This window comes from Geotrypetes seraphini, chromosome 2 (assembly GCF_902459505.1).
Source record: "Geotrypetes seraphini chromosome 2, aGeoSer1.1, whole genome shotgun sequence".
Taxonomy (NCBI): Eukaryota; Metazoa; Chordata; class Amphibia; order Gymnophiona; family Dermophiidae; genus Geotrypetes; species Geotrypetes seraphini.
Genome location: NC_047085.1, coordinates 468,137,182 through 468,163,869, shown reverse-complemented (window position 1 = coordinate 468,163,869; position 26,688 = coordinate 468,137,182). Strand labels below are relative to the sequence as shown.

Here is a 26,688-nt window from a genome sequence, read left to right as displayed (position 1 = left end):
AATGATGTCATTTGACAGTTCATTTAAATCCAAAGCAGCTTTTTTTTTAATTATTGAAGTCAGTTGCCAGTTGTGTTAAGTTTTTACATATCGACACTAGAATTTTATAGATAGAAACATGAAGGCAGAAAAAGGTCAAATGGCCCATCCAGTCTTCTCCAGCTAGTTCAACAGCCTGTTTTGTATAGAATGACACAGGGACATAGTTTGCTCCATCTCCACCACATCCCCGCATGCTCTGTCCCCATGTCCAAATGGCCACAGGTCTCCATGTCATTTTTGTTACAGGTAAGCAACACTGCTTTTTTTTTTTTTGTCCACAAGCAGGATTGTCAGGAACGCAAGTGGATGACTCCCAAGCTTATGAGTGTTCAGTGTCTTCATATCGATGTGGTGCATTTTAGAAAGAATGGCCATCTCAGAAAATGGACTTCACAACTAGATGCCCATCTCACACGTACTTTAGGATAGCCCGATACATTTTATTTTATTTATTCACTTTTCTATACTGTTTTCCCAGGGGAGCTCAGAACGGTTTACATGAATTTAATCAGGTACTCAAGCATTTTTCCCTGTCCCGGCGGGCTCACAATCTATCTAATGTGGGTGGGGTTTGAGGCCCCTGGGCCAATCAGGCCCTAAGCCCACCATTCAATGGATGGCAGGCCTGCCGGATGGATGGGCTTAGGACCCGTCCATCCAACTTTCTGAAGGTAAGGGGAGTGGGGTTGAGAGGTCAGCAGGGGGTTGAGGGGGTCAGTAGGTGGGGGACCAATCAGGGATTTTGGGGGCAATCATGGGGGGGTGCACCAAGGGCAGGAGGGCCTGTGATCCCTCCTGCCTGTATCTTAGTGGGGGTGGGGGTAGGGGGTTTCACCGGGGCAGGAGGGTTTGGGCTCCCTCCTGCCCCGATTGTTGTTAGAGTGGGGGTTTAGCTAGTCACCGAGGCAGGAGGGCTTGGCCTCCCTCCTGCCCCAATTGTTGCTGGGGTGGGGGATTCTGTAACCGGTGTTCTTTTTGACAGACACTGGTTACAGAATCCAGCTTTTAGGCAAAGGACTGGCCCCCTCCTTCGCCTAAAAGCCCTTGTTTTGGGCGTTTGGGACTTTGGCTTTTTTTAGGTTGATTATATGGTGTAAGTTTAGACGTAGTGGTGGTCTGGGCATTTAAACAGTTGAATGTAGAGGCAGGCTATTATACAAAAAAAAAAAAAAAAACACAACTCCTTTTGGACGTTTTTTTTGAGAATGGACATTTTCCTTGCTTCTACTTTCAATGTTTAGGGCCTTAGGCCAAAAGGGGGATTTAAGACTTTTTTTTTTTTTTAATATGCCCCTGCACATAAGAAAAAGTAGGAATAAGATATATCTGATGTTGTTTCAAAAATAAGGGGGAGTTTTTTGTTACGACTAATGATGGCTTGATAAGATGTGAGTAGGACAGGAATGTTGTTATGTTCCAAAGTCCTATCTCTCTGAGCTCTTGAAGTCTTTTCCTCCACCCAATCTAAATTGTTACATCATATGTGTTTTGAATGGTTACAATTTAACAGCCTTGAACCTGCTTGGCTATTTTGTTTCTTTTACTAAGAAAAAATATATATTTATTTCTGTTAGTGTTTGACCTTGATAAAAGAAACAGCACATAATGATAAACAAAGCAAACACAAATTAATAAAACATGCCGAGATAAAAATCAGGAATAATATAAAAATTATATTCATGCCTTTAAAGGACAAAGAGAGGCCTTGAAAGTGAAACAATAGACATCTAGTTCAATTTGAAAGGAGGTCATCCTATAGAAATGTCCTCAAGCATGTTCTGCAAATACATACATTGGTTGAAAAGTCTGCAGTATAGTATATAGAATCAATACCTTCTATAGAAGACTACTTAGTGGAAAACTGCAATGACTCAGCACAGGGCTAGCTGAAGTGCAGTCCAGACATGACAGCCCATAGCTCAGCACTGTCATGCTGATGAGATGCATTAGCGCAATGTCATTACATAAAGAATGTGCAGAGCCTGACAATGGTAATGCAGAAGCCATATCTACAGGTCCAGAGTGACCTTGAACAAGTGAAGTGTTAAACAGCCTACGAACTTCCAGACGGAGAAAAATAAAAAAAAGGGTGGGGGGGGGGAGGAACCCTCCAATCAATTGCTCTTCTGTATCCAGACCCCTAAGGCAACTATGCAAGAGAGAGGTATTTGCCTTTAGCTGCGTATCAAGACAGTGGGTGGATTGAGATTGTTTCCACACATCTTGAATGATCTGGTCAACCACCACTACAAAGTAAAATGTATGAGTTGGTCAAAAATGGCAGAGCTCTACAATTCATAGAAACATCGGCCCAACAAGTCTGCCCACTCGAAGAACCCTCCCCTCTAAGCACTTCCTCAAAGTGAACCCACATAATAATCCCATTTTTTCTTACAATCGAGCACGTTGCGGGCCTCAATTACCTGAAATGGAAGATCATTCCAACGATCAACCACCCTTTCAGTGAAGAAATACTTCCTAATGTCTCCATGGAATCTCCCACCCTTGATTTTTAACGGATGCCCTCTTGATACCGTAGGTCCTGTAAGGAAAAAGATGTCTTTTCTTCCACTTCAATACGGCCAATAACATATTTGAACGTCTCTATCATGTCTCCCCTCTCTCTGCGTTTTAGTGGGCTATGGCTATACAGACCATGCATTATTCTTTTTCATGACTCAACCATCAACAGTTGAGGTAAAGTGGATAAAAGTTATGTGGAAGTTTGTAGCACAGAAAGCACAGTTACTTACCATAACAGATGTTATCCAGGGACAGCAGGCAGCTATTCTCACATATAGGTGATGTCATCAACGGAGCCCAGATGCGGAAGTCTCGCAAGCAGACTTGCTTGAAGAAACTCGAAGTTTCGAGACAACCTCAATGTGCATGCGCGCGTGCATTCCCGCCCAGCGCAGGGTGTGTCTCCTCAGTTCAGATAGCTAGCAGAGAAGCCAACCAGGGGAGGTGGGTGGGTTGTGAGAATAGCTGCCTGCTGTCCCTGGATAACACCTGTTACGGTAAGTAACTGTGCTTTATCCCAGGACAAGCAGGCAGCCTATTCTCACATATGGGTGACCTCAAAGCTAACCAGAATGGGATGGTGGGAGTATTGGCAATTTAAGAGAATACATTTTGTAATACTGTTTGGCCAAACTGTCCATCCCGTCTGGAGAAAACATCCAGACAATAGTGAGAAATGAAAGTATGAACCGAGGACCAAGTAGCAGCCTTACAAATTTCCTCAATAGGTGTAGATCTGAGGAAAGTTACTAAAGTTGCCATGGCTCTGACTTTATGGGCTGTGACTTTACTTGTTGTGCAGCCTGGGCATAGCAGAATGAGATACAAGCCGCCATCCAGTTGGAGATGGTGCGCTTAGAAATTGGATGTCCCAACTTGTTTGGATCAAAGGAGATAAAAAGTTGAGGAGCAGTTCTGTGTGGTTTGGTGTGTTCCAAATAGAAGGCCAAAGCATGTTTACAGTCCAGAGTATGAAGAGCTGATTCTCCAGGATGAGAATGAGGCTTAGGAAAAAACACTGGAAGAACAATGGATTGGTTGAGATGAAATTCTGAAACCACTTTAAGTAGGAATTTAGGATGAATATGGAGAACCACCTTATCATGATGGAAGACAGTGAAAGGTGGATCAGCAACTAAAGCTTGCAGCTCATTGATTCGTCGAGCAGAAGTGAGGGCTATGAGAAAAACCACTTTCCAAGTGAGATACTTCAGATGAGCCTTATCAATTGGTTCAAATGGAGGCTTCATCAGTTGAAGAAGGACAACATTGAGGTCCCAAACCAGAGGAGGTGGTTTGAGAGGAGGTTTGACATTGAAAAGTCCTTTCATGAATCTGGAAACCACCGGATGAGCAGAGAGGGGTTTCCCTTCAATAGGCTGATGGAAAGCCGCAATTGCACTGAGATAGACTCGGATAGATGTAGACTTGAGGCCAGAATTGGATAAGTGCAAAAGATAGTCCAAAACAGAAGATAAGGAGGAATGCTGAGGCTCCTTATGATGAGAAAAACACCACGTAGAAAACCTAGTCCATTTTTGGTGATAGCATTGTCTAGTGGTAGGCTTCCTAGAAGCTTCTAAAACATCTCTTACAGATTGAGAAAACTTTAGAGGGGTTATGTTGAGAGGTACCAAGCTGTCAGGTGTAGAGACTGCAGGTTGGGATGAAACAGAGATCCTTGACTCTGTGTAAGCAGAGAAGGAAAAACTGAGTTGAAGTAGAAGGGAGTACCAAGGTTGTCTCGGCCACCGAGGAGCAATGAGAATCATGGTGGCATGATCATTCTTCAACTTGACCAGAGTCTTGAGAATGAGAGGAAATGGAGGGAATGCATATAGAAAGAGATTCGTCCATTCCAGAAGAAAAGCATCTGCCTCGAGGCAATGAGGAGAGTATATCCTGGAGCAGAACTGAGGCAGTTTGTAGTTGTTGGGAGCTGCAAAGAGGTCTCGCTGAGGCTTTTCCCCACTGTGAAAAAATTTGATGAAGAGGCGAGGAATGGAATGTCCATTCGTGAGGTTGCAGAAAACGACTCAAGTTGTCCGCCAAGCAATTCTTTGCCCCTTGAATGTAGACAGCCTTGAGGAAGGTGTTGTGGTGGATTGCCCAGTCCCAAACCTTCAGAGCTTTTTGACAAAGGGAGGCAGATCTCATGCCTCCGTGTTTGTTCACTTAATACATGACGACTTGGTTGTCCGTCCGAATGAGGTCTACTTGGTTGTGAAGAAGATGTTGAAAAGTGTTGAGATCTTTGAGGATCGCTCTGAGTTCCAACAGATTGATATGACACTGATGATCTGTACTGGTCCAGAGGCTTTGAGTACGGAGACCATCGAGATGAGCGCCCCAAGCATAGGTCGAAGAGTCTGTCGTGAGGACCTTCTGATGCGGGGGGAGAGGGGGGGGCGTTTGAAAAACAAGCCTCTGGAAAGATTGGAAGAGAGCATCCACCAACAGAGAGACTGCTTCAATGAAGGAGTGACTGATATGTGTCGAGAAAGAGGGTCGCAAACTTGCGTCCATTGAGATGCCAGGGTCCACTGAGGAATTCTGAGGTGAAGTCTGGCAAAAGGAGTCACGTGTACTGTGGAGGCCATGTGACCTAGAAGTACCATCATGTGTCTCACTGAGATGGAAGAGCGGGAAGACACTGTATGACAGAGTTGAAGAAGAGTTTCCAGTCGTTGTTGTAGAAGGAATGCTCTGAGTTGGACAGTGTCCAGAACAGCTCCAATGAATTGTAGATTCTGTGAGGGCTGAAGTTGAGATTGGGAAAGTTGATTTCGAATCCCAAACTTTGCAGGAATCAGGTAGTCTGTTGGGTAGTTACAATAACCCCTTGAGATGTGGAATCTTTGATGAGCCAGTCGTCAAGGTAGGGAAATACCTAAAGACCATGATTCCTTAGAGCTACTGCTACCACTACCAGGCACTTGGTGAACACTCTGGGACGCAAGGCCAGGCCGAAGGGTAGTACTCTGTATTGATAATGCAGATTCCCCCACCCAAAATCTGAGATATTGACAGGAGGCAGGATGAATGGGAATATGAGTGTAGGCCTCCTTGAGATCCAGAGAGCATAACCAGTCGTTCTGCTCAAGAAGGGGATAAAGGGATGCCAGGTACAACATTCAAAACTTTTCTCCGACTAGAAATTTGTTGAGAGCCCTGAGATCCAGAATGGGCCGCAGATCGCCCATCTTCTTCGAACAAGGAAGTAGTGGGAGTAAAACCTCCTGTTCTGCTGTTCCAAGGGAACTGGTTCGATGGCATGGAGGCGAAGCAGAGCTTGAGCTTCCTGAAGAAGAAGGGCGGTCTGGGATGGAGTGGAAGGATACTCTCTTGGAGGAAGCTCTGGTGGAACCTGAGAGAAATGAAGAGAGTATCCTTCCCTGATGATGGTAAGTACCCAGAGGCCGGATGTAATTGTCGTCCATCGATGGTAAAAAAGATGGAGACGACCTCTTATAGGGGGAAAAGAAGACAGAGTCAGAATGGTGGAGGTTATGCTCTGTTTTAAACAGTCAAAAAGGCTAAGTAGCCTTAGGTGCAGCAGAAGGTTGAGGTTTTTGTTGCTTCTGAGGCTGCTGTTTCTTAAAAGGAGGGCGATAATAAGGAGCCGTCCTCGGAGCAAAACGCCGCTGATAGATAGGAGCAAGGCGTGCAGGTTTGGCAGGAGCTGGCTTTGGCTTAGGTCTGACAACAGAAGTAAAGGATTTTTCATGGTCAGACAACATCTTGGTGGCTGCATCGATAGATTCATCAAAGAGGTCAATGCCTTCACAATGAATATTAGCTAAGCGGTCTTGAAGATTAGGGTCCATGTCAATGGTATGAAGCCAGGCAAGGTGACACATAGCTACAGAGCAAGCAGCTGCTCGGGCAGACAACTCGAAAACATCATAAGATGACTGGAGGAGATGCAATCGGAGTTGAGATAAAGAAGCAAGGACTTCTTGAAATTCAAAGTGCTTTTGAGTATCCAAATAAGTCAAGAACTTTGGTAATAGAGAAAGGAGGAACTCAAAATAAGTAATAAACTGAAAATTATAATTGAGGACTTTAGAGGACATCATGGCATTTTGATAGATGCGACATCCGAATTTGTCCATAGTTTTCCCTTCCCTTCCAGGAGGAACGGTGGCATAAACCTTGGAAGGATGGGACCTCTTCAAGGAGGATTCAACAAGCAGGGATTGATGAGATAACTGTGAGTTATCAAACCCTTTGCGATGCACAGTTTTGTACCTAGAGTCAATATTTTCCTGGAACAGCTGGTATGGAAAAAGTGTCTCCATGCATCGACCAAAAGTCTGATTCAAAAGCTTATGAAGAGGAAGCTGCATGACTTCGAGATACTCCTTAGAGTACATAACAAATTTTTTTAAAAAGTTAAATCTTATTAAGAAACCTTTGTCACATCTCCATTCGGTAGATAAAAAAAAATTGAGGAGTAGAAGAGAATGCCGCTCTGGGAAGGCATAAGCTCTAGTCTAAGCTATTGGAGAGCAGTTCCATGTGTGCCTTAATCAGTCCTGGTTGTCACTGGAAAAAATTATTATAGGTCTATAACTAACATACTTAGCAGACAACAGCATAGAAAGATGAATATAAAATCTAAAAAAAAAAAAAAAAGAAAACATTTTCACACTATAGTTTTGGGGAAAAATCTAAATACAAAGGCAATTGGAACAAATCATGTAAAAACTAGCCAGAAGTTATTTTCAAAAAACACTACTTAACTCCTAGGGCCTGAAAGTCAATGTAATTTTATAAGCCAGAAAGAGCTCCTGGCCAGTTAAATTGCTTGTCCGGGGCTAATCACTAATTTTCAGGAGCTGAAAATAACCAGTTAGTGCCCAGCTGTTTGGGGGAAGTTCTGGGGCAGAGTCAACAAGTGGCCAATTAAATGTTGATACTCTACAGCACGGCCAGGAGCAGCAGCATTACAGGTTACAAGGAAGCCCAAGAGTAACATGTTTGTGCATGCTCAACAGAAAGTATGGTAAGCATGACTCTTGGTCAATTCTCTCTCCCTTCTTCCATGAGACAAGCAGGCCCGTATTCTGTATTCAGTGTAGAGAATGACACGGGGAGCGATCCCCGCAGCGAACCACTGCGTGGCTGCGGTTTGGCTGCGGGTTATGGTGACCTCATTAGCAAATCGCCGCAGACGCGGGGACAAATCCTTTCACCGCCCGCAAAAACGGTGAATAGATTTGTCCCCGCAGGCCAATGTCCCCCCTTCTAGGAACCGCTATTTACCTGTGTTTCACCGTGCTCCTCATTTGTCAGATCAACCCTTCCTGCCAATAGAACCCGCCCCCCCCCGACGATCGCCCTCAGCCCTTCATGCCGACAGAACTAGCCCTCCCCAACGATCGCGGCAGGAGGGTACCCATCCCCTCCTGCCTACCCCAACAGCCCCCCCGACGATCGCAGCAGGAGGATATCCAACCCCTCCTGCCAGCTCCCCAACAGCCCCCCTATGATCACTGGTAGGAGGGTGCCCAACCCCTCCTGCCGGCACCCCCAATGGCCCCCTATATCGCCAATAGGAGGGTGCTCAACCCCTCCTGCCGGACCCCCCCCAACGAACCCTCCCACCCCGGAACCCCCTTAGTCTTACTTTCCAAGTTGGACCGGACAGCTCCTCGCTCGTCTGGCCAGCAGGCCTGCCTCCGTCCAAATGAGGCGGGCCCGCCCCTCCCCTCCCCTGCCTAACCCACAGGATCCTAGGGCCTGATTGGCCCAAGCACCTAAGGCCCCTCCTATAGCGGGAGTGGCTTTAGGTGCCTAGACCAATCAGGCCCTAGGATCCTGTGGGTTGGGCAGGGTAGGGGCGGTCCCGCCTCATTTGGATGGAGGCAAGCCTGCTGGCCATACGTGTGAGGAGCCGTCCGGTCCAACTTGGAAAGTAAGACTAAGGGGGTTCCGGGGTGGGAGGGTTCGTTGGGGGGGGGGGGTCCAGCAGGAGGGGTTGGGTACCCTCCTGCCGGCGATCTTAGGGGAGGCCATTGGGAGGACCGGCAGGAGGGGTTGGGTACCCTTCTGCTGCGATTGTCGGGAGGGCCGTAGCCGCGGTCACTATGCTAATCACGGCAGGGAGATCTTTGCCGCGATTAGGTACAGCGGCCGCGTCTACTTACCATGTAGGCTAACATTGTAAGCATTTAAAGTACATGTCGTGTTTGTTTTTGCATTGCTAGCCCCAGGGGTGGTGGAAGATTAGTGATTGAAAAACTGTATGAAAAATAACTATTTTAAATTTAGTGATCAAAATGTGTCAGTTTTGAGAATTTATATTAATTAATTTTTTCTCTGCGTGTTTTGTTTTTGTATAGTTATTAACTAATATTTAACTAAGTTTTAAAGTTTTAAAGAATGTTTCCTTTATACGTAAATAAAGAAAAGTATATAAAATCGTACCCGTTTGAGGCTTTTATGTATGCAGCGGTGACGGTGACGGGGCGGTGAATGGGGTTGCAGTGGCGGTGACGGGGCGGTGAATGGGGTGGCAGTGGCGGTGACGGGGCGGTGAAGGGAATGGCGGTGATGGGGCGGTGCAGAGGATGGTGAGACGGGGACGGGGCGGTGACGGGGACCAATTTTTTCACCGTGTCATTCTCTAATTCAGTGCCATTATCAGTGGTCACTTTAAAAGCAGCCGCTGATCATGTGTCAATCACATGGCAATGCTGTTTAGAGTATTACTCCTCCAGGAAAGGTAGGCGCCAGGAACGTGGGCCAGGGTTTACAAGGCCTACATTTCTGGTGCCTACCTTTGATGTGAATCGCACCTCCAGAGGCACCTACCAGCATCTAATGCTACTTCTGGTATTAACTACACCTACTGGTATTAACTACACCTACTGGCGTTAGGCACCGGTAGGCGTCTCCAGAGGTGTGATTCTGGCGCCGTCTTTTTAGACACCGGTATGAACCTTGTAATTTCTCTCGTCTGCTTTTAAACAGTATGAAATGACCTCCTGAAAGCATTTCTAATGAACTGAACATCTGCATTTCTCATACTTTTTTTCTACCACTTTTTGGACTTAACTTAACTTATTATTATTTTATTATTTATATACCACTTATATCCTAAATTGTTTACATTCAGGTACTTTATTATATTTCCCTATCCACCCTGGTGGGCTCAAACTATTTAGTGTACCTGGGGCAATGAGGGGATTAAGTGACTTGTCCAGGGTCACAAGGAGCAGCGAGGAATTTGAACCCATAGCCTCAGGGTGTTGAAGCTGTAGCTCTAACCCCTGTGCCACACACTTAGGTGCCTGGAAGGTGCCCACCGGCACCTAAGTTAAGGTGTTGTTTAGAGAATACGGATTGCAAAGTCTCCATGTGATATTAACCCCCTACCCCTCCTCCTTCCCAAGGACAAGGACCCTCTCCTTGCTTACTCTATATGCTGCTGTTTCTATCTCTGTGTATATATACATACATACAGGGGCTCATAATCGAAAGAGAAAAATGTCCAAAAACCAGCTAAGTCGGCACTTGGATGATCATAAGTCAAAAACGTCCAAGTGCCGATAATAAAACCAGGTTTTGGACGTATTTAAAAACGACCTAGGCCTTCATAGAGCCACTGAACGACCAAAGCTAAATGGGGCGTTTCAGGAGGAGTGTCGAGGGCATAAGTTGGGCGGGACGTGGGCAGCTTAGACTTAGTTGTACAGCATGTATAACCGAAAGTTATACAGCCCAGGATTGACGGAACTTGGACGTTGTGACTTAGACCATGTAAAACATGGTCTAAGTCACAAAAATCCACCTAAAGTCACCAGATAAGCACTGCAAACACATAAAACAGACCCCCATACATTACCCCAGTGATCACCGACCCCACACCCATAAAAATATTAAGCACACCTTTAAAATTCAGTCTCCAGACCATCATCACCTGGCAGCCGGGCATAGGAAAGCCTAGTCGTCCAGTACAGAGGGGGCTTAAGCCGTCTTGGGGATGGGTTAGGGACTCATGGAGAGGAGGACCCATACCCATAAGTCCCTGTAATCACTGCACTGATACTTAAACATGTGCACACCCCTATACACCCCCAAAACCCTTTTGTACTGGCATATAAGTGGCTCCTGCAGCAATAAGGGGATTCTGGAGATGGTTTGGGGGGACTCACCATGACCTATAAGGGAGATGTAGTGAGTTATAAGGGAGCTGTAGTGAAGTTCACAGCAGTGCCCTGTAAGGTACCCCACTATTTAGGTGCTATGTCTGGGTGTTCAGTCCATCACTTTGCAGACCCCTCCCACGTCCAACAGGGGCGTTTTTGACTTGGACGAAAAGTTGGACAAAAATGTGGTATAAAGATGGACGATTTAGTGACTTGGACGATCAGATCTGCAGGACGTATAATTAGACGACTTTCGAAAGAAAAAAAATTTTGGACGTATTTTTCGAAAATGTGTCCTAGGCTGTTTTTTTACTTTGGATGACTTGTGAGTTAGATTAACACGGACTTAGACATCCTTTTTGATTATGCACCTCATAGTGTGTGTATGTACACACACATACATACATACACACACATACATACACACTGTATATGTATATTTTATGCATTTTCATTATCATATAAAGACTTGGAATCATTTGCTAAACTACTGTGGTTTCTACATTTTTAAACTAGTCATATTTAAAAAGGGAAACTATACATCCACCAGATGTAGATATAAATTTTTAACAAATTAAAATCATTTATACTAAAAAGGTGCCCTAATTAACCAGATGACAACTGAAGGAATTAAGGCATGACCTCTCCCCCCCCCCCCCGTGGTCACTGATTCTCTCCCACCACCCAAAGATGTGAACCATCCCCCCTCCCCCCACTATATTCTAGCCTGTATTACGAAGGAGTGCTGAAAAGTTCTTAGCCCCAGCTTCAGATGGTAACACAGACATAGGCCATTATTGAGATGGCTTGGGGGAATCCACTTCTTATTCCTAGGATAAACAGCATAGAATCTGTTTTGCTACTTGGGATCTAGTTAGGTACTTGCAACCAGGGTTACCCACTGTTGGAAACAGGATACTGGGTTTGCTGGATCTTCGGTCTGTCACAGTATGGCAATTCTTATGTTCTTAACCATTCCAGTTCTTAGAATCAGATTGGTTAAGATTTACTATTCCATTCTTCTGTTTCCAAATACATTAGATATTGTTTCTATATCCACTTAATTCTAGCTAATGTTTCATTTCTAATGGAGGTTAAGTTTCTAAAAAAAAAAAAAAAAAGCCTAAGCTTTTTATCCAATCTTCTATAATTCTCTTCTACTTTGCTGCTTTAACACTGAGCTCCTACCAACAAATAATTAGTATTTTTATCCAGATAATCCTCACATTAAGATTAATGCAGTGTTAATAGATATTAATTAAACATTAACATATTAAAATTTGTTGAACACATGCCTACACTGAGTTAGATTTTAACACACTGATACACTGAACCCTAAATTTGTGACACAAATACTTTGTGTACTTTGTATATCAAATAAAGCAGAAAGTAGAAGATAGTTAACCAGACTTCAGATATGAGAGGTCACAGCATTCATAAATTGTACCTGTTTTACGTATATTGATACTATAGATTAAAGCAGAAGGCATAACAGCAAGCCCCTCAGGCCATTAGTTCTGCAACCTGCCTAAGACCCGATGAAATGGGACCCTCTTCAAAAATAGCTTCCTAATATCATAGCTAAACATTAATAAAATTTATCTGCAGAAATTGTAATAAAAGGTACTAACTACATTGGTATTTGCAAAATTTGAGTGATCTCAGTAACAAATATACCACGAATAACGTGTGCTATGTAACTTGAGCATATGCTTGCAGAATAAAACTTAAGCACATTTTTGGTATTTAAGTGCATATGTGCACACATATGCTTATGAATGGCATGTTAATGTTAGCATTTTGTTACAGAATTACCCAATAGTTAATTTATTCTGATCCACCATGAACTCATAAGGGCTTTAGCAAAATACAAATGGTAATGTATATAATGTAATATTGCATAAAAACTGTACTCATTGGCATGCACATTCATAGATGTATATACGCAATTCATAACAGTTATTTTCCACATCCAAAACATGTTTACATGTAGAAAATACTTTATAAAATAACTTCCTACAATGTGCATTAAGGAAACAGGCTAGCTTTGGAGAAAATAAACCCAGTATTTATTCACTGCTTGCTAACAAAATTTTAAAACTAGAAATTCAGAAATCATAATAAAAACAAACCTTTATTAAAACTTCAGTTTATGCTATGCCATATTTGACAGTATTTGCTATATAGTGATTAAATTGATTAGTAATTAAGGAACTTATATTTTTCCTAATGCCAACACGTATCCACTAGTCAATCTTTACCAGAGGAACATTTGTGTAGAAAAATACTTTCCACGACAACATACTGGAAATACAGTATTTTAGCAAAATTTGAAATGGTTCAACATTTTGATGGAGTTGGACTTTTAATTTGTGAAACCTGAAGTGTAAACCACTCACCTTCATAAACTCAAATGTTTGTATTTCCGCAATAACTGCACACTGTGAATCAAACTGAAGTTGACAAAGGAATACATTTTTTTTAAATATTTTAATAGGAAATAGTTTTTAAAATGTTTCCAGCCAAGATAAATGATTTTATTCACAGGAAACAGCATAGGTTCATATAAATGGGAGAGATTATTTGATTTTCATCCTTTTTCACAAATTTATTTTAGAGTTCAGCATGAGAAGAAATTTGGCAAAAACCTAAAAAAAAAAAAAACCAAACCCACATGATTTCATTACTATGGATTTTTAAAGAAGAGACAGAAAACCATGAAAATATGAAATAAATGCAGACATTTATGCAATATTATCCAAAAAAGCATCTGGTTATAGATGTGTACCTTGACATACTCTGAAGCATGCATGCATACATATATCATGTAACCTTGAAAACCATTAATGACATTAAAACAATTCAAAATTTAGAGCAAAAAGAATTTATAAATATAATATTTCTCAAGAAAGATCAAGAAAGTGTTGATATAATTTGTAATCATTTGTACATTTAGGCCCTGATTCATAGTAACATAGTAGATGACGGCAGATAAAGACCCATATGGTCCATCCAGTCTGCCTAACCTGATTCAATTTAAATTTTTAATTTTTTCTTCTTAACTATTTCTGGGCAAGAATTCAAAGCTTTACCCTGCACTGTGCTTGGGTTCCAACTGCCGAAATCTCTGTTAAGACTTACTCTAGCCCATCTACACCCTCCCAGCCATTGAAGCCCTTCCCAGCCCATCCTCCACCAAATGGCCATATACAGACACAGACCGTGCAAGTCTGCCCAGTACTGGCCTAAGTTCAATATTTAATACTAGTCTTTAAGCCCATTACATTAACGGGTGCTAGAACATATGTGTGTGTGTCTGTCTTTATTTCTTTCTCTCTCTCTCCTTAGCCGCTTTTTTTCTTTCTGCCTTTCTTTTTCCTTGGCTGTCCATCACCACCCCTTGCTTGCTCCCCCTGTCCACCACATCTTCACTGCTCTCCTTATGCAGCAGCAGCCCTTGTCCCTTTGTTTTACCTCCCCCCCTGTCCAGCAGCACCTCTTTCCTTCTCCCCCTGTCCAACATTAGTTCTCCGTTGCTTTTCTTCAACCCCCTGTCCATCAGCATCTCTTTCGTTCTCCCCCTGTCCAACGGGTGCTAGAGTAGACGACTGTTTTTTTTTTCCTTTCTCTCTCTGTGCTTGGATGCCGTCTGTCTGTCTGTCATTCTTTCTGTCTGTGTCTCTGTCTTGCGCCCTGCCTGCCTGTATTTCTCCATTGTGCCATGCCTGCCTATCTCTCTGTGGCCCCCTTCTCTTCCCCGGCATGATTGGTGTGTGCCCCCAGCACACCCTTCCCCCCAAAGCAGCCCCGTTTCCCAATGCCCCTGCCCCCTTTTGTGCCATGCCTGCCTGCTCCGTGGCCCCCTTCTGTTTCCCCCCTATGATTGCTGTCTGGCCCAGCAAACCCCTCACCCCAAAGCAGCCCCCTTTCCCTCTCCCCTTGTTGAGCCATGGCTGCCTGCTCTGTGATCCCCTGCCCATGATTGCTGTGTACCCCCAGCACACCCCTACCCCCAAAGCAGCCCCTTTCCCTCTCCCCCTGCTTGCCTGCCATGCCTTCCTGCTCCCTGTGCATCAGCATCAGCATTTCCCTCCCCCTCACCTGTTCCTTTGTAGCAGCATGGAGATAAAACGGCTCCCTTAGTTCTTTGCTGGATTTTTTTTTTAAGTTTAAAGATGCCTACGCGGCTCCTCTCACGATCCGGCCTGCGTCGGAAGCCTTCTCTGACACAGGCCGGGATTGTGAAAGTAGCCACGGTGGCAGTTTTAAACTTTAAAAAAAAAATCCAGCGAAGAACTAAGGGAGCCGTTTTCAAAGCCGCCGCCGCGGCTCCTCTCATGAGCTGCACTTATATTATGTCGGAAGATGAGAGAGGAGTCGCGGCGGCGGCAGATTTTAAATGAAAATAATTTATGCGGCCAGCCAGCTCCCTCAAAACCCTCCTCCTCCCCCCCTTTCCCTTCCCGCGGTCCGTCTGGCTGCGGTGCGGCCTGTGGAGGTGATCGGCTGGTGACGTATTAGCGCGCATGCGCACTCCTTCGGCCACAGACCTACACGCACGGAACACGCAAATAGCAATGCGCATGCGCGGCTAGCTCTTTATTATATTAGATTATTTTCTGATTCTAAATCCTCTGTGTTTATCCTATCCAAATCCTCTGTGTTCAAGTGCGTCTAAACTTAGGCGCAGTTTGGACGTCCAAGATAGGTGTCCTTTGTAGAATCATGCTCAGCGATGCTCAGCACTGTTTAGACGTCCAATTTTTGAGACATCCTTTAGAGATTCAGGTTTTAGGCGAGAGTTAGACATCCAAACAATGTCCTTACTGTTATATTTTATTATGACGTAATAAGAATGGCGATTTTATGGTGTTTTTCATTATAATTGTGATACTGGGAGTTGGATCTGTTTAATACTTTTATTTATTTCTCTTCCATTAGAGAGAGTGACTAGGATTCGAACCAGTAACATTAGAGTAGAAGGCTGTAGGTTTAACCAGTGTGCTACACAATGATCTAGCAAGTTGCATAGCAATTATAAAACTAGGTCCTACAGGCATTGTAAAGTAAGTCTACTTTTCAGCATAGTTTGGGCTTCATATAGACCTGAGTTCTATGGACCGAACTTAGGCAATTTGGATGTTCTTGATGCGATCTGCTAAATAGCTCTCTGGGTTTTTATTTTTTTTATTAAGCTCAAAATACATTTAATAAGGCAACACATAAACAGGGCTCATCAAAACAGATATATTGCATGCAAAATCTTCTATTTTTGTGGACAAACAGCAATGCTATTTGCTAATTAGAGGAAAAGATCAATTAACTGAAGCACAACACATGAAAAACACAGCTTTTTTTCTGACTCAACAGTGCTCTAATCAAATCATTCTTTAAAACAAAGAAAGCACATGAAAAAAATATGCAGATTGCATACATAACTTCATTTGCGAAAGCTTAAAAACAGAAGAAACAAATACAGACCTTAGCATGGCTTCTACTTTATTGCAAATGGAGGTGTGCAGCTGCACAATGCTAACCTCACTGTGAGATCATTAAGGTGCAACTGCAAGGTAGAATGCCACAATTAAAATATGTGCTGGGATTTGAATCCATAGCTTCTGGAAGATGAGCACAGGGCTTTTATCCGGTGAGCCACAGCTGCTTCCTTTCAGTCATGGGGGTCCTATCACGAGAGCTTAGTGATCCTAGCCATGTGAAGGTGAAAATACCTGACAAGATCATAGCTTAGCAGATCCCTAAGCTATCATATCAGATGTGAGGAAGAAAGACATTAGTGGAAGCCGCTGTGGCTCAATGGGTAAAAGCCTTTTCCCCTTCTTCCAGAGGTCATAGGTTCAAATCCCAGCACATATTTAATTGTGGCATTCTACCTTGCAGATGCACCTTGATGATTTCACAAATGTCAGCATTGTGCAGCTGCACACTTCCATTTGTAATGAAGTAGAAGCCATGCTAAGGTCTGTATTTGTTTTTTCTGTTTTTAAGCTTTTGCAAATGAAGTTATGTATGCAATCTACATATTTTTCCATGTGCTTTCTTTGCTTTAAAGAGTGAGTTGCTTGGAGCACTGTTTAGTCAGAAGAAAAGGGTAGATTTTTTAGCAAGAAACATAAAGCTGTGTTTTTCATGTGCTGTGCTTCAGTTAATGGATCTTTTCCTCTAATTAGCAAATAGCATTGCTCTTTGTCCACAAAAATAGAAGGTTTTGCGTGCAATATATCTGCATTGATATGCCCCATTTATGTGGTGCCTTATTAAATGTATTTTGAGCTTAATAAATAAAAAATAAAAACCCAGAGAGCTATTTAGCAGATCACATAAAGGACGTCCAAACTGTGCCTAAGTTCCGTCCATAGAACTCAGGTCTATCTAAGGCCCAAACTATGCTGAAAAGTAGACCTGGTTTTCATGAGATGGATGCCCTAGGTCGCTCAGTATTATGCAAATGAATCAAAGGATGCCTATATTGAAGCTTCGCCCATTCCACACCCATGCCTATTCAGTTAGGCATGGGTTTTCCCAATGGGCGTCCATGAAATTGTGGAGGCGCCTACAAAGTGACGTCCACATCCTTTGGACATCCATGTGCCAATTATCGCTCGTTAAGACCCTTAAATGGCTCATTAACCACATGGGCCCAGATTCACTAACCTGCCCGATCGGACCCGATCCGGGCAGGTCCGACGAATTCAGGAAAGAAAAATATGCAGATGGGGGCGATCAGAGGAACACCCCCATCTGTCTGCACAGATCGCTGTTGTGCGATCCGCATGCATGCGCAGACCATCTATAAATGTGACCTTTTTACTTTTTATCCTTCGTGCAGGCTGGCTCTCCTGCTCCCCCTTGCCGCCCAGACTCTCCTGCTCTCTTCTGCCTTCCGTGCAGTGCGAGCCCGTGGGTTTAAAGTGGGGCTGCACTGCGGTGTGCAGCCTCGCTTTAAACCCACAGGCTCGCACTGCACAGAAGGCAGCAGTAATGTCCTGCTAATTTGCTAGATGTATGCAGCAAGTCAGGGAGCCAGGCACTGCTCTACCCCCTGCCCCAGGTTTTCTGCAGCCCCTGAAACAGGCAGCAAGGTCGGGGCAGCAGAGAGCCTGGTAAGAAGCAGTAATGGAGCAGGTGTGCGACTGGTCCCCAGCAGTCGATTTAGGAGTTGATCTGCCAGCCCAGTCGGATCGAGAAGTTTGTATTGTTAACCGCTGCCTTCCCTACTTTTGAATGTCCCTCCCCTCATTTGCATGCGCGGATTGGAGGATGGTCGGCAGAGAGGTAAGTGAATTGGGCCAGAGGGGAATTTGGTTGCTAAAGGGGGGTCACAAACCGATCAGTACACGATCGGTTTGCTTTGTGAATCTAGCCCTTCATTTGGATGCCTAAGTCCTGCTCAGCGTTAGGCGCCCTTTATAGAATCAGGGCTTTAGTATACATGGCAAGCTAGAAGGTCTATTGACCAATCATATTTCCAACCTAATAGAAAGGGGATGGGATTTGATATACCACCTTTCAGTGGGTGCTGTCGAAGTAGTTTACATATTATATACAAGTACTTATTTTGCACTTAGGGACAATGGAAGGTTAAGTGACTTGCCCAGAGCCACAAGGAGCTGCAGTAGGAATCGAACCCAGCTCCCAGACAACTTCACTAGCCATTTAGGCTACTCCTCTAATGTTTTTTTGAACTCTTCTACGCTTCCATTGTACAAGCTAAAGGCTATTTATGCCCAAGATATACAGACCTTTCAACCACAAACTAGTGACAAACACAAGTTAAAATTAAAAGACTTTCTCTAACAATCTCCTCTTTACTTATGGTTACTGATGCAAACTACTTGGGAAGGAATTAAAAGTAAAAATTTCTTCCTTGAGATATTTTCTGGGGAAAAAAAAGTTTGTTTTTCCATGTCGCAATCTTGTTTGGCTATACAGAACAGTTAATTGACTAGACAGAGCTACAATGTAGCCACCATTTGCTTGCTTGAAGATAAAATGTGACTTATAGTTTATAAATCTTTCCTTTTAGCTAAGTCTTAATAATAATATTGTCATTTATAGCTAAAGAGACATATGATCAAGAAACTGTTTTATTTTATGTTTGCGATTATGATAAACATACTGAGGGCCTCAAAATAGTATCTGGCGGGCTGCATGTGGCCGCCAGGCCTCAAGTTTGAGACCACTGACCTAGAACATTCTCCTTTGATAATTTGTGCCAGTTATATGCACATGTAAATTTTTTTTTATGGATGATTTAAAACCATCATACAACAGCCATATTTTTATACTTTATTCAATATATATATATTGGTATTTTATAACATACAAAACATTAAATATTTTTGTTTGAATATTCTGTAAATTTAATGATTTCATTATTTCAAAATACAGATTTGTGTTTTATTGTGGAAAGTTTAATCTGCCAACCAGGAAATTGTTCAAACATACTTTGTTATTAGACATAAAGGAGCCTGATTCTATATATGGCACATAAAAATTAGGCACCGACTAGTGTGGCGCTAATTCTATAAACATTGGCATTTTATAGAATTATATTTAATGCCTTCTAAGCAAGCTTAGGTGCACCTATTTATGCCAGGGTTTCATGCGCCTAAATCCAAGATGCGCCCATGATTCACCCCTAACCATGCCTGCTTTATGGTAGGTGCCTTCCAAGTTAGGCACCTAACATCCAATTAAGTGCAATTTATGTCAATTACAAGGTGCTAATTGTCAATTATCGATGCCAATTAAGTCAATATAGGTGCCTATAGAATCTGGGGGAAAATGTCTTTGGATGATTTCTCAACTCAGGGTACCACTTGTCATCCTATTGGTCCTAAGAATTGGGTAAAAAATGAATTTAGAATTGAAAATATTGCCTGAAAAATGTTTTTCCTTTTCACCTTGGTAGTCTGTAATATATTCTGAAGGTCTACACAGAAGTTAATGCAAGTCTTGGTTAGAGTTATGAGTATAGGATAAGGCATAAAAAAGACTTGTTTATTAAAGTGGTACACATAATTGTTTCAGTCTCACCCATAGATTAATTTTGTCTCAGCAGATTGAAAAAACACCATTCATTTAAATCTGTATATTATACTTGATTATCTAAATCAAAATAAGTTAGTAAAATTGATTATACAGATCTATGGGCCTCTTCTATCAAACTGCGCTAGCAGTATGTAGTGCTTTGAGCCGTTCTGAATGGCCCGTGCAGCTCCCGATGCTCATAGAGTTCCTATGAGCGTCGGAAGCAGCGTGGGCCATTCAGCGCGGCTCTCTGCGCTAAAAATTGCTAGCACAGTTTGATAGAAGAGGCCATATATTTTGAGATATGTTAGCTTGCAAAAAAGAGTTTTACCTCATGCAAAATTGTCATTTTTTTAATAAGACATTAATTATTTTTTCTGAGGCCCTCCAAGTACCTACAAATCCAAAATGTGGCCCTGCAATGGGTTTGAGTTTGAGACCGCTGTTCTAGGTGGACCTGAAAAGCATGCATGTACTTGTATTTTATAACAATAGTACATGCACAATTAAAAAAAATAATTCTCCATTGGTATTTACAACTGCCCCAAGATGTGCATAAAAGTCTCATTTGAAGCTGGTGTTTGGAATAATGTTCAAAAAGAATTATACGCAGCTCTCTGGCATTTATAAATAGCTCAGAAAAATGAAAACTATAGTTTTGTAGCTTCTTATTTGGTTCTCTTAAAACATCCTGGTTTGTAAAATGCGGCACTTATGTGCTAAGGTTGCAAAACCCACCACGTACATGTTCAGAGCCCCGGGTGATGTCACTCTGTTTTGAATGTACTATATTACTTTGTTAAATGGCTGTTCCCACCATATATATTGCCTTATACATAGCAATACAAACCTTTCAGGTATTTTATAAAAGGCTTTAAGGGCTCCTTTTACAAAGATGCGTTAGGGCCTTAACATGTGGAATAGCGTGTGCTAAATTGCTGCACGCGCTAGCCGCTACCGCCTCCTCTTGAGCAGGCGGTACTTTTTTGGGTAGTGCACACTAATCCGATGCGTGAGCTAAAAATGCTAGCGCACCTTTGTAAAAGGAGCCCTAAGTTTGGCAAGCCTTTTGTAAAATACCATGGAAATTTTTTAATGTCCTTACTTGAATGTTCTGTTTCCTTTCTTGATATTATTTTACCTATTTATATACTGCCTATTAATTGTCTAAGTGGTTTACATTCAGGTACTCGGTCATTTTTGTCCCCATCTGTCCTGGTAGACTCACAATCTAATGTACCTGGGGCAGTAGAGGATTGAGCTTCTTGCCCAGGATCACAAGGAGCAGCATGGGGCTTGAACTCACAACCTCAGGGTGCTGAGGCTATAGCTCTAACTACTAGGCCACTCCTTTCTGATGACTTATGGGGCTTCGCATCTCTCAGACTACAAAACTAAAAGACACTTTCATGATCTAATTGATGGCTATTTTCAGTCAAATTTATAATAAAACTGCATCCGTGCTAACAAATTCCCTCATCAAGTCTTTCATCATTAATGCAATTCATAAAGAGATGCTTTCAGAGATAAGGTACATATATAAAGAGAAAAAAAAAGCCCTAGGTCTGGTCATGCTCTTTTTAACATACTAGTTGACTAAGGTAAAAACAGGGGTGCATCAATAAGGACGTTTTTCATGTCATCAATTTCAATACTGTATAATGACTGTAAATGACTTCTTTCTGACATGTATGACACAATGAATACCTCTTCACAGAAATCTGAAATGAGACTTTTGCCACTGAAAGGCACACTGATTGAAAACTTGTAGGCATACATAGGTTTCTTTTTTGTTCTTGTAGGAATATTTGAAATAATTTGTGCTTTCATAATGCTTATTTTACTGTTTTTCCCCTTTGAGAAGAAATAAAAAGAATGGGGTCATTCAAATACCATCTTTAATTGTTATTTTCCTAAGGCTACCGTAACCTCCTTAAGGCACCACTGAATGCTCTTGCTGCCATTTTAGCAATTTATACTTAGGGCTCCTTTTACAAAGGTGCGTTAGCGCTTTTAGTGCGCACTAAAATGCCACGCGCAATAGCCGCTACCGCCTCCTTTTAAGCAACTAATGCGCCCTAATCTTGTGCATGCGCTAAAATCACTAGCGCACCTTAGTAAAAGGAGCCCTAAATGTGGGTCTGTGATAACTATAAATCAAGACATTTTCTTCAAGGCAATATAAAATGCTTTCTAGTTCCTATTATAAATAATTCCTAGGTATAACATTTCATAGACTTTAAAAATCAATTACAAGATAAATAGAGGTAAAATGTATGCTACACAAATATAGTGAACTTTCATTTTTATTTCAGTCAAAAATATCTTGGACAAGCTATTATTCATTAAACATAGCAATGATATCTCAACTGCTCATTTAATTACAGATTTTATACTATTTTTCTGTGGGTTTTGTATACAGTTTTACATTGCTACTGAAGTCACAGAAATAATACACTTTAAAGTTGCAAATAGTTACGTTAACATGTTTTCAAGATTTATTTTTTATAGTTTAAGATTATATATATCTAATAATTATTTGTAAAACATGTTTTGACATTTAACTCCTCCCCCATTTAATAAGCCATGATAGAGGTTTCTACTGCGGCCCGGAGTGCTAAATGCTCCGGCCCTGCTCCGATGAACATCGGAGCATTTAGTGCTCTGGACCACAGTAGAAACCTTTACCGCGGCTTAGTAAAAAAAAAAAAAAGGGAGGGGGAGGTTTAATCATTTATAGAGTTGTCCTGTTCTAGTTTTGGAAGCCTCATAATGCAAAATTTTCCATTAAAATCTACAGTAAGGCCCTATAAAATGAAGCTACACTGTTGCTCTAACAGGAAACCTATTTTAACTATTTTGGCAAAGACAAATACTACCCAAATTCTCTTAAATAGAGATATGTAAAAATTTGAAAATTTCAGACTCTTCTTTGTTTCCAAATATTAATAATATAAGACCCTTTTAAAAAGTCGCAGTAGCAATGAAGCCCAGTCCATTTCATCACATTTGCTGCAATGGGAATCGCTACCATGGCTTTGTAAAAAGAGGCCCATGTCATGTACTTCAAATCAGCACTGGTTTGAAAGTTTGTGCGTCTCTCTCTCTCTAAAATGCACATGAATATAAAATTTATTAGTATTTGTTACTATTACTCTAGTTAATTTAGATCATATATGGTTATAATTACATATTAATTTGAAACCTGTTTTATATATTAGCAAGTCAAGCTGAAACATTACAGACCCTTGGATTTTAAAATAGATATTTTATCCAGACAATATACTAACGAGTTATACTAAATAAGAAAATTTTAGAGGTAGAAGTCCAACCAACCCTGCCTAAATCTAATATAACATCAAACAGTATTGCTACTGTATCATATTTTGATTAGCGATGGCGGCCATATTATTTCTGTTATATATATGACAATATAGAAAATGTTTCCCAATAGAGAAAAATTGCTCATATTTTACATTTTTAATATAGTAATAACACTATGAACTAAATTGAATGCCAAGGAAATGATATACTGATCCTAATCATACCCAGATCATTTTTATTTTATTACTGTTATCCTACAAAACATAAGCATTAAATAGGCCTTGTTTTTCAGGTCTAAAAGTATTAATCAAACAGATTTTATCATCTCCTACTCTATTTACAGATGCAGGAACTTATGTGCTATGAACAAAAGGTTTTTAAACCTTTTTTTTTTTTTTACAAAATGACCTAATGAACCTTAAGAATAATTTTTTCTTGGTGCTTTTTTCCCTAGGAACTTTTGAATCTATTTTAAATTAGCTTCCTTATTTAGAATGGCATACTGAATAGTGGGCATATGTAGAGAAAGGCCAAATGGTTGTGCTTCTAAAATCTATAACTAAAGGCATTTGGTTATGTCTGAAATAAAGATCACCTTACAACAAGAGAGAGTTTCAAATTAAATTTCTAAATGGTTAAGAAAATATTTTTAGTATGTAATGCAATAACATTTATTAATCTGCTTAACTTTTCTGCACCCCAGCAATGAGAGGTAGGATCAAATGTTTACATCTCAGATCTGAAATGAGTAAGAGATTGAACAAGAACATGGTATATCATGAACAATACCTGATTTTTTAACACACAGCTTGTCAGCCAGAGAGTCTGCTTCCTGGGCAATAAGTGAAAGTATTTCATCTTCATGGTCTTCCACTACACTTTCACACTAGAAGGTATACAAAGCAACACACCTCTTTATACAGCATTAAAAGAACTATATGTTAACCAGTTAGTTAACATAGATGACATATTTCTGCAAACATTTACTGTTTCATATAGAGATTACAGAAGCTGAAAGAAAATACATGTTTAGAATTTGATTTAGCGCTCTCACATATCTAAATATTTCTTCTGCATATTACCTAAAAATTTCATCCTAAACCTTAAGATTAGTCATCATATAATCAGTTATTTAAATGCCATTATTTTCAATAGTAACCATAAAGTCTCAGAGTTGCCAGCTTCTGCAATCTAAAACCAGGCACTGGAAATTTACTTGGAATAGAAAAAGTTATTTTGTAAAGTATTATGGGTAGGAATTTTCATCAGAAAAAAAATATATATAAAAAAATATTCTGTAGATATATATCTGGGGCTTTGAACTCTTCAAGATGCCTTAGTGTAAACTCATTTCAGTTCTAGACCCATGTAACGCCTCTAGCAAAACTCCTTTCTGCCTAGTGCCTTTGAGTGTTAAAAAACTGCACTATAATATGGCTTGCCTTGATGACTGCTGAAAGGATTTTAGAAGTGTTGCTCTCCAAATCATCAGGAATGATAAAAGTAAAAATCAGTAGATCAGAAAACCAAGGAAGCAAAAATCTTTACAGAATTATAAAGTTAGTTGGACCATGAAAAAAGGCACAATGGCTTAATTAAATTCCGATATCTACTAATATTAAAAGCATTTCAGATTCATTATAATTGACACCAATATGAAATGGGAAAGTACTTTAAAATGAACACAAGTTACTAAATGAACCTATTTTTCTTATTTTATGCCACCTAAAATGCTGTATAACAATTTTGGAAAAACATTTTATTTATTTTTAAAAACTTTTGTGTAATTCCTCAGTACCTTAAAATTTTCTAAAAAAAAAAAAAAAAGTGTTCATTGCCTATTAAAAAAATGCATCATATAAAATACCTGTAAAGCTCAAACACATGTCCCAGATAACAAGTGGCAGTACTTGAGTCTTTCTTACTTTTTTTTCCAATAAAAAATATTATCAATTTTGATTCTATTTGACCTCAGTTAGGCCTAAGGATATAAAATAACACGTCACACTTAAAATGCAATACATATTTAATTAATTTAATGAAGTGCTTGGGTCCCTACTTTGAGCAATTTAGAAATGTAGAAAAGTTATATATAGAAGCATAAAACTCTGGTCACAGATGTGATGATCCTCTGAATGAATCCAAATAATTTTTTGTAGCATTAGAAATATTTCCAGATCTTTGATATCTTATGTGGCTGATGAATAGAGATCAAGTTTTATGCAACAAAATAATTTGTATAATGCTTCTCCGGAGTTTTTCTGCTTTAAAATCACATTTCCAAACGCTATATTCAGAAATACTGTGGTTTTGAAACTTTGTAATATAAAAATAAACAAAATCATAAAGTTATTCTCTGCCAATACTTAAGTGCCCCTTAAAAGAGTCTTGTTTAAATGAGAACAAGTACAGTTTCACATAGTTTGGTCTTTTTTAATTCACATGAATAAATGCTAAGATGATCTATTGGTATAAAATACTTCTTGAAAATATTAAAATTAACATTACATATTCAGATGAACTACCCTAATATAAAGTACTATCAAAACTTACCGCAAATTTCAAATAGTTGGAAGTATCAGGATTAAACTGAAAGCTGTTGAAATTTATTGTGCCCATTTGTTCACCATCCCTTGGAGCAAATCTCTTGTATGACTTCTCCTGCGTCTCTGGATCCACGTGAAGGCTATAGTCATTCATTCTATCGCATATGTTTTCCAATACCTCAGTTAAGTAGCTTTCAGATTTTGCTAAAGGAATCTATTAAAAAATATATTTTAGTTGCAAATCCAGAACATGTCATCTCCAATTTCACATTAATGCTAATATTTTTTTTCACAAAAATACATCAAAATTACCTCATTAGCAGTGCAGTTGTTATCCCATTGTAATAGAGTTAGTCCCCATTTAAGACCATCAAAAAATCCCACTTCCAATAAAGACAATGTCACATTTAAAGAACAAAAAAATGCAATATATAGATCAATGCTGCCATTTACCGCTGAGGAAAAGGTAACGAAAACTTAATGTTATATTCGGTTGGTACTGTCACAAAAGATTAATTTTTGGTTTAAATCACTTTGTTTCTTTAGTTGAGGCAGTTCTAAAAAGTCCTTTGCTCTTAAATCTAGTAGTTGGTCCTCATTTTTAGATGCAGCTGTTTAATGCCTCCCAAGGGTTTTGTGAAGAAAATAGCAGCTCACAGAACGTAACTTCTCAGGTTCTACTATTTCAGCTTTATTTCACAACAGCTGTTCTGTCTCTTTGTCTCCTTCCTTTTCCCTTGGAATTAAACAAAAATTCAGCAGGAACATTTACACACTACCTACTGACTTAGTGAGCATCTCCACAGCTAGTGTACCAAGGGTCAAAGAGCATTCCCTACCCTTGGTAACAGGAACAAAAACTCCCCCGTCTAGACTGGTCAAGGTGCAAGATGCTCCTATCCCTGTTGCTTCTTCCGGAAGGGGGAGTGAACTGAAGCCAAGTGCACAGTAAACACTGCTGCAGCCATAGACCTTTAGAAGGTTTTTCTCGCCACCCTCTGCTGATCAAAGTAGGAAGTTTTCATGACAACCACAGTCAAAGAGTC

At 40.7% G+C, this 26,688-nt stretch overlaps 1 protein-coding gene across 8 annotated transcripts in view; it reads right to left on the bottom strand.

Annotated features, from left to right (window-relative positions):
• Positions 1–13,192: 13,192 nt before the first annotated feature.
• The window catches only part of CNPY1 (canopy FGF signaling regulator 1), a 164,595-nt gene continuing 151,099 nt past the window's right edge, over positions 13,193–26,688 (bottom strand). For all 8 annotated transcript variants that reach the window (XM_033931626.1, XM_033931627.1, XM_033931629.1 and 5 more), the window contains 3 exons: positions 25,650–25,856; positions 23,886–23,982; positions 13,193–13,369 (listed from right to left, as the gene is read on the bottom strand). In XM_033931626.1, coding sequence (XP_033787517.1) covers positions 13,335–13,369; positions 23,886–23,982; positions 25,650–25,856 — 339 coding nt within the window. In that variant the 3' untranslated portion in view covers positions 13,193–13,334. The remainder of the gene's footprint in view (positions 13,370–23,885; positions 23,983–25,649; positions 25,857–26,688) is intronic.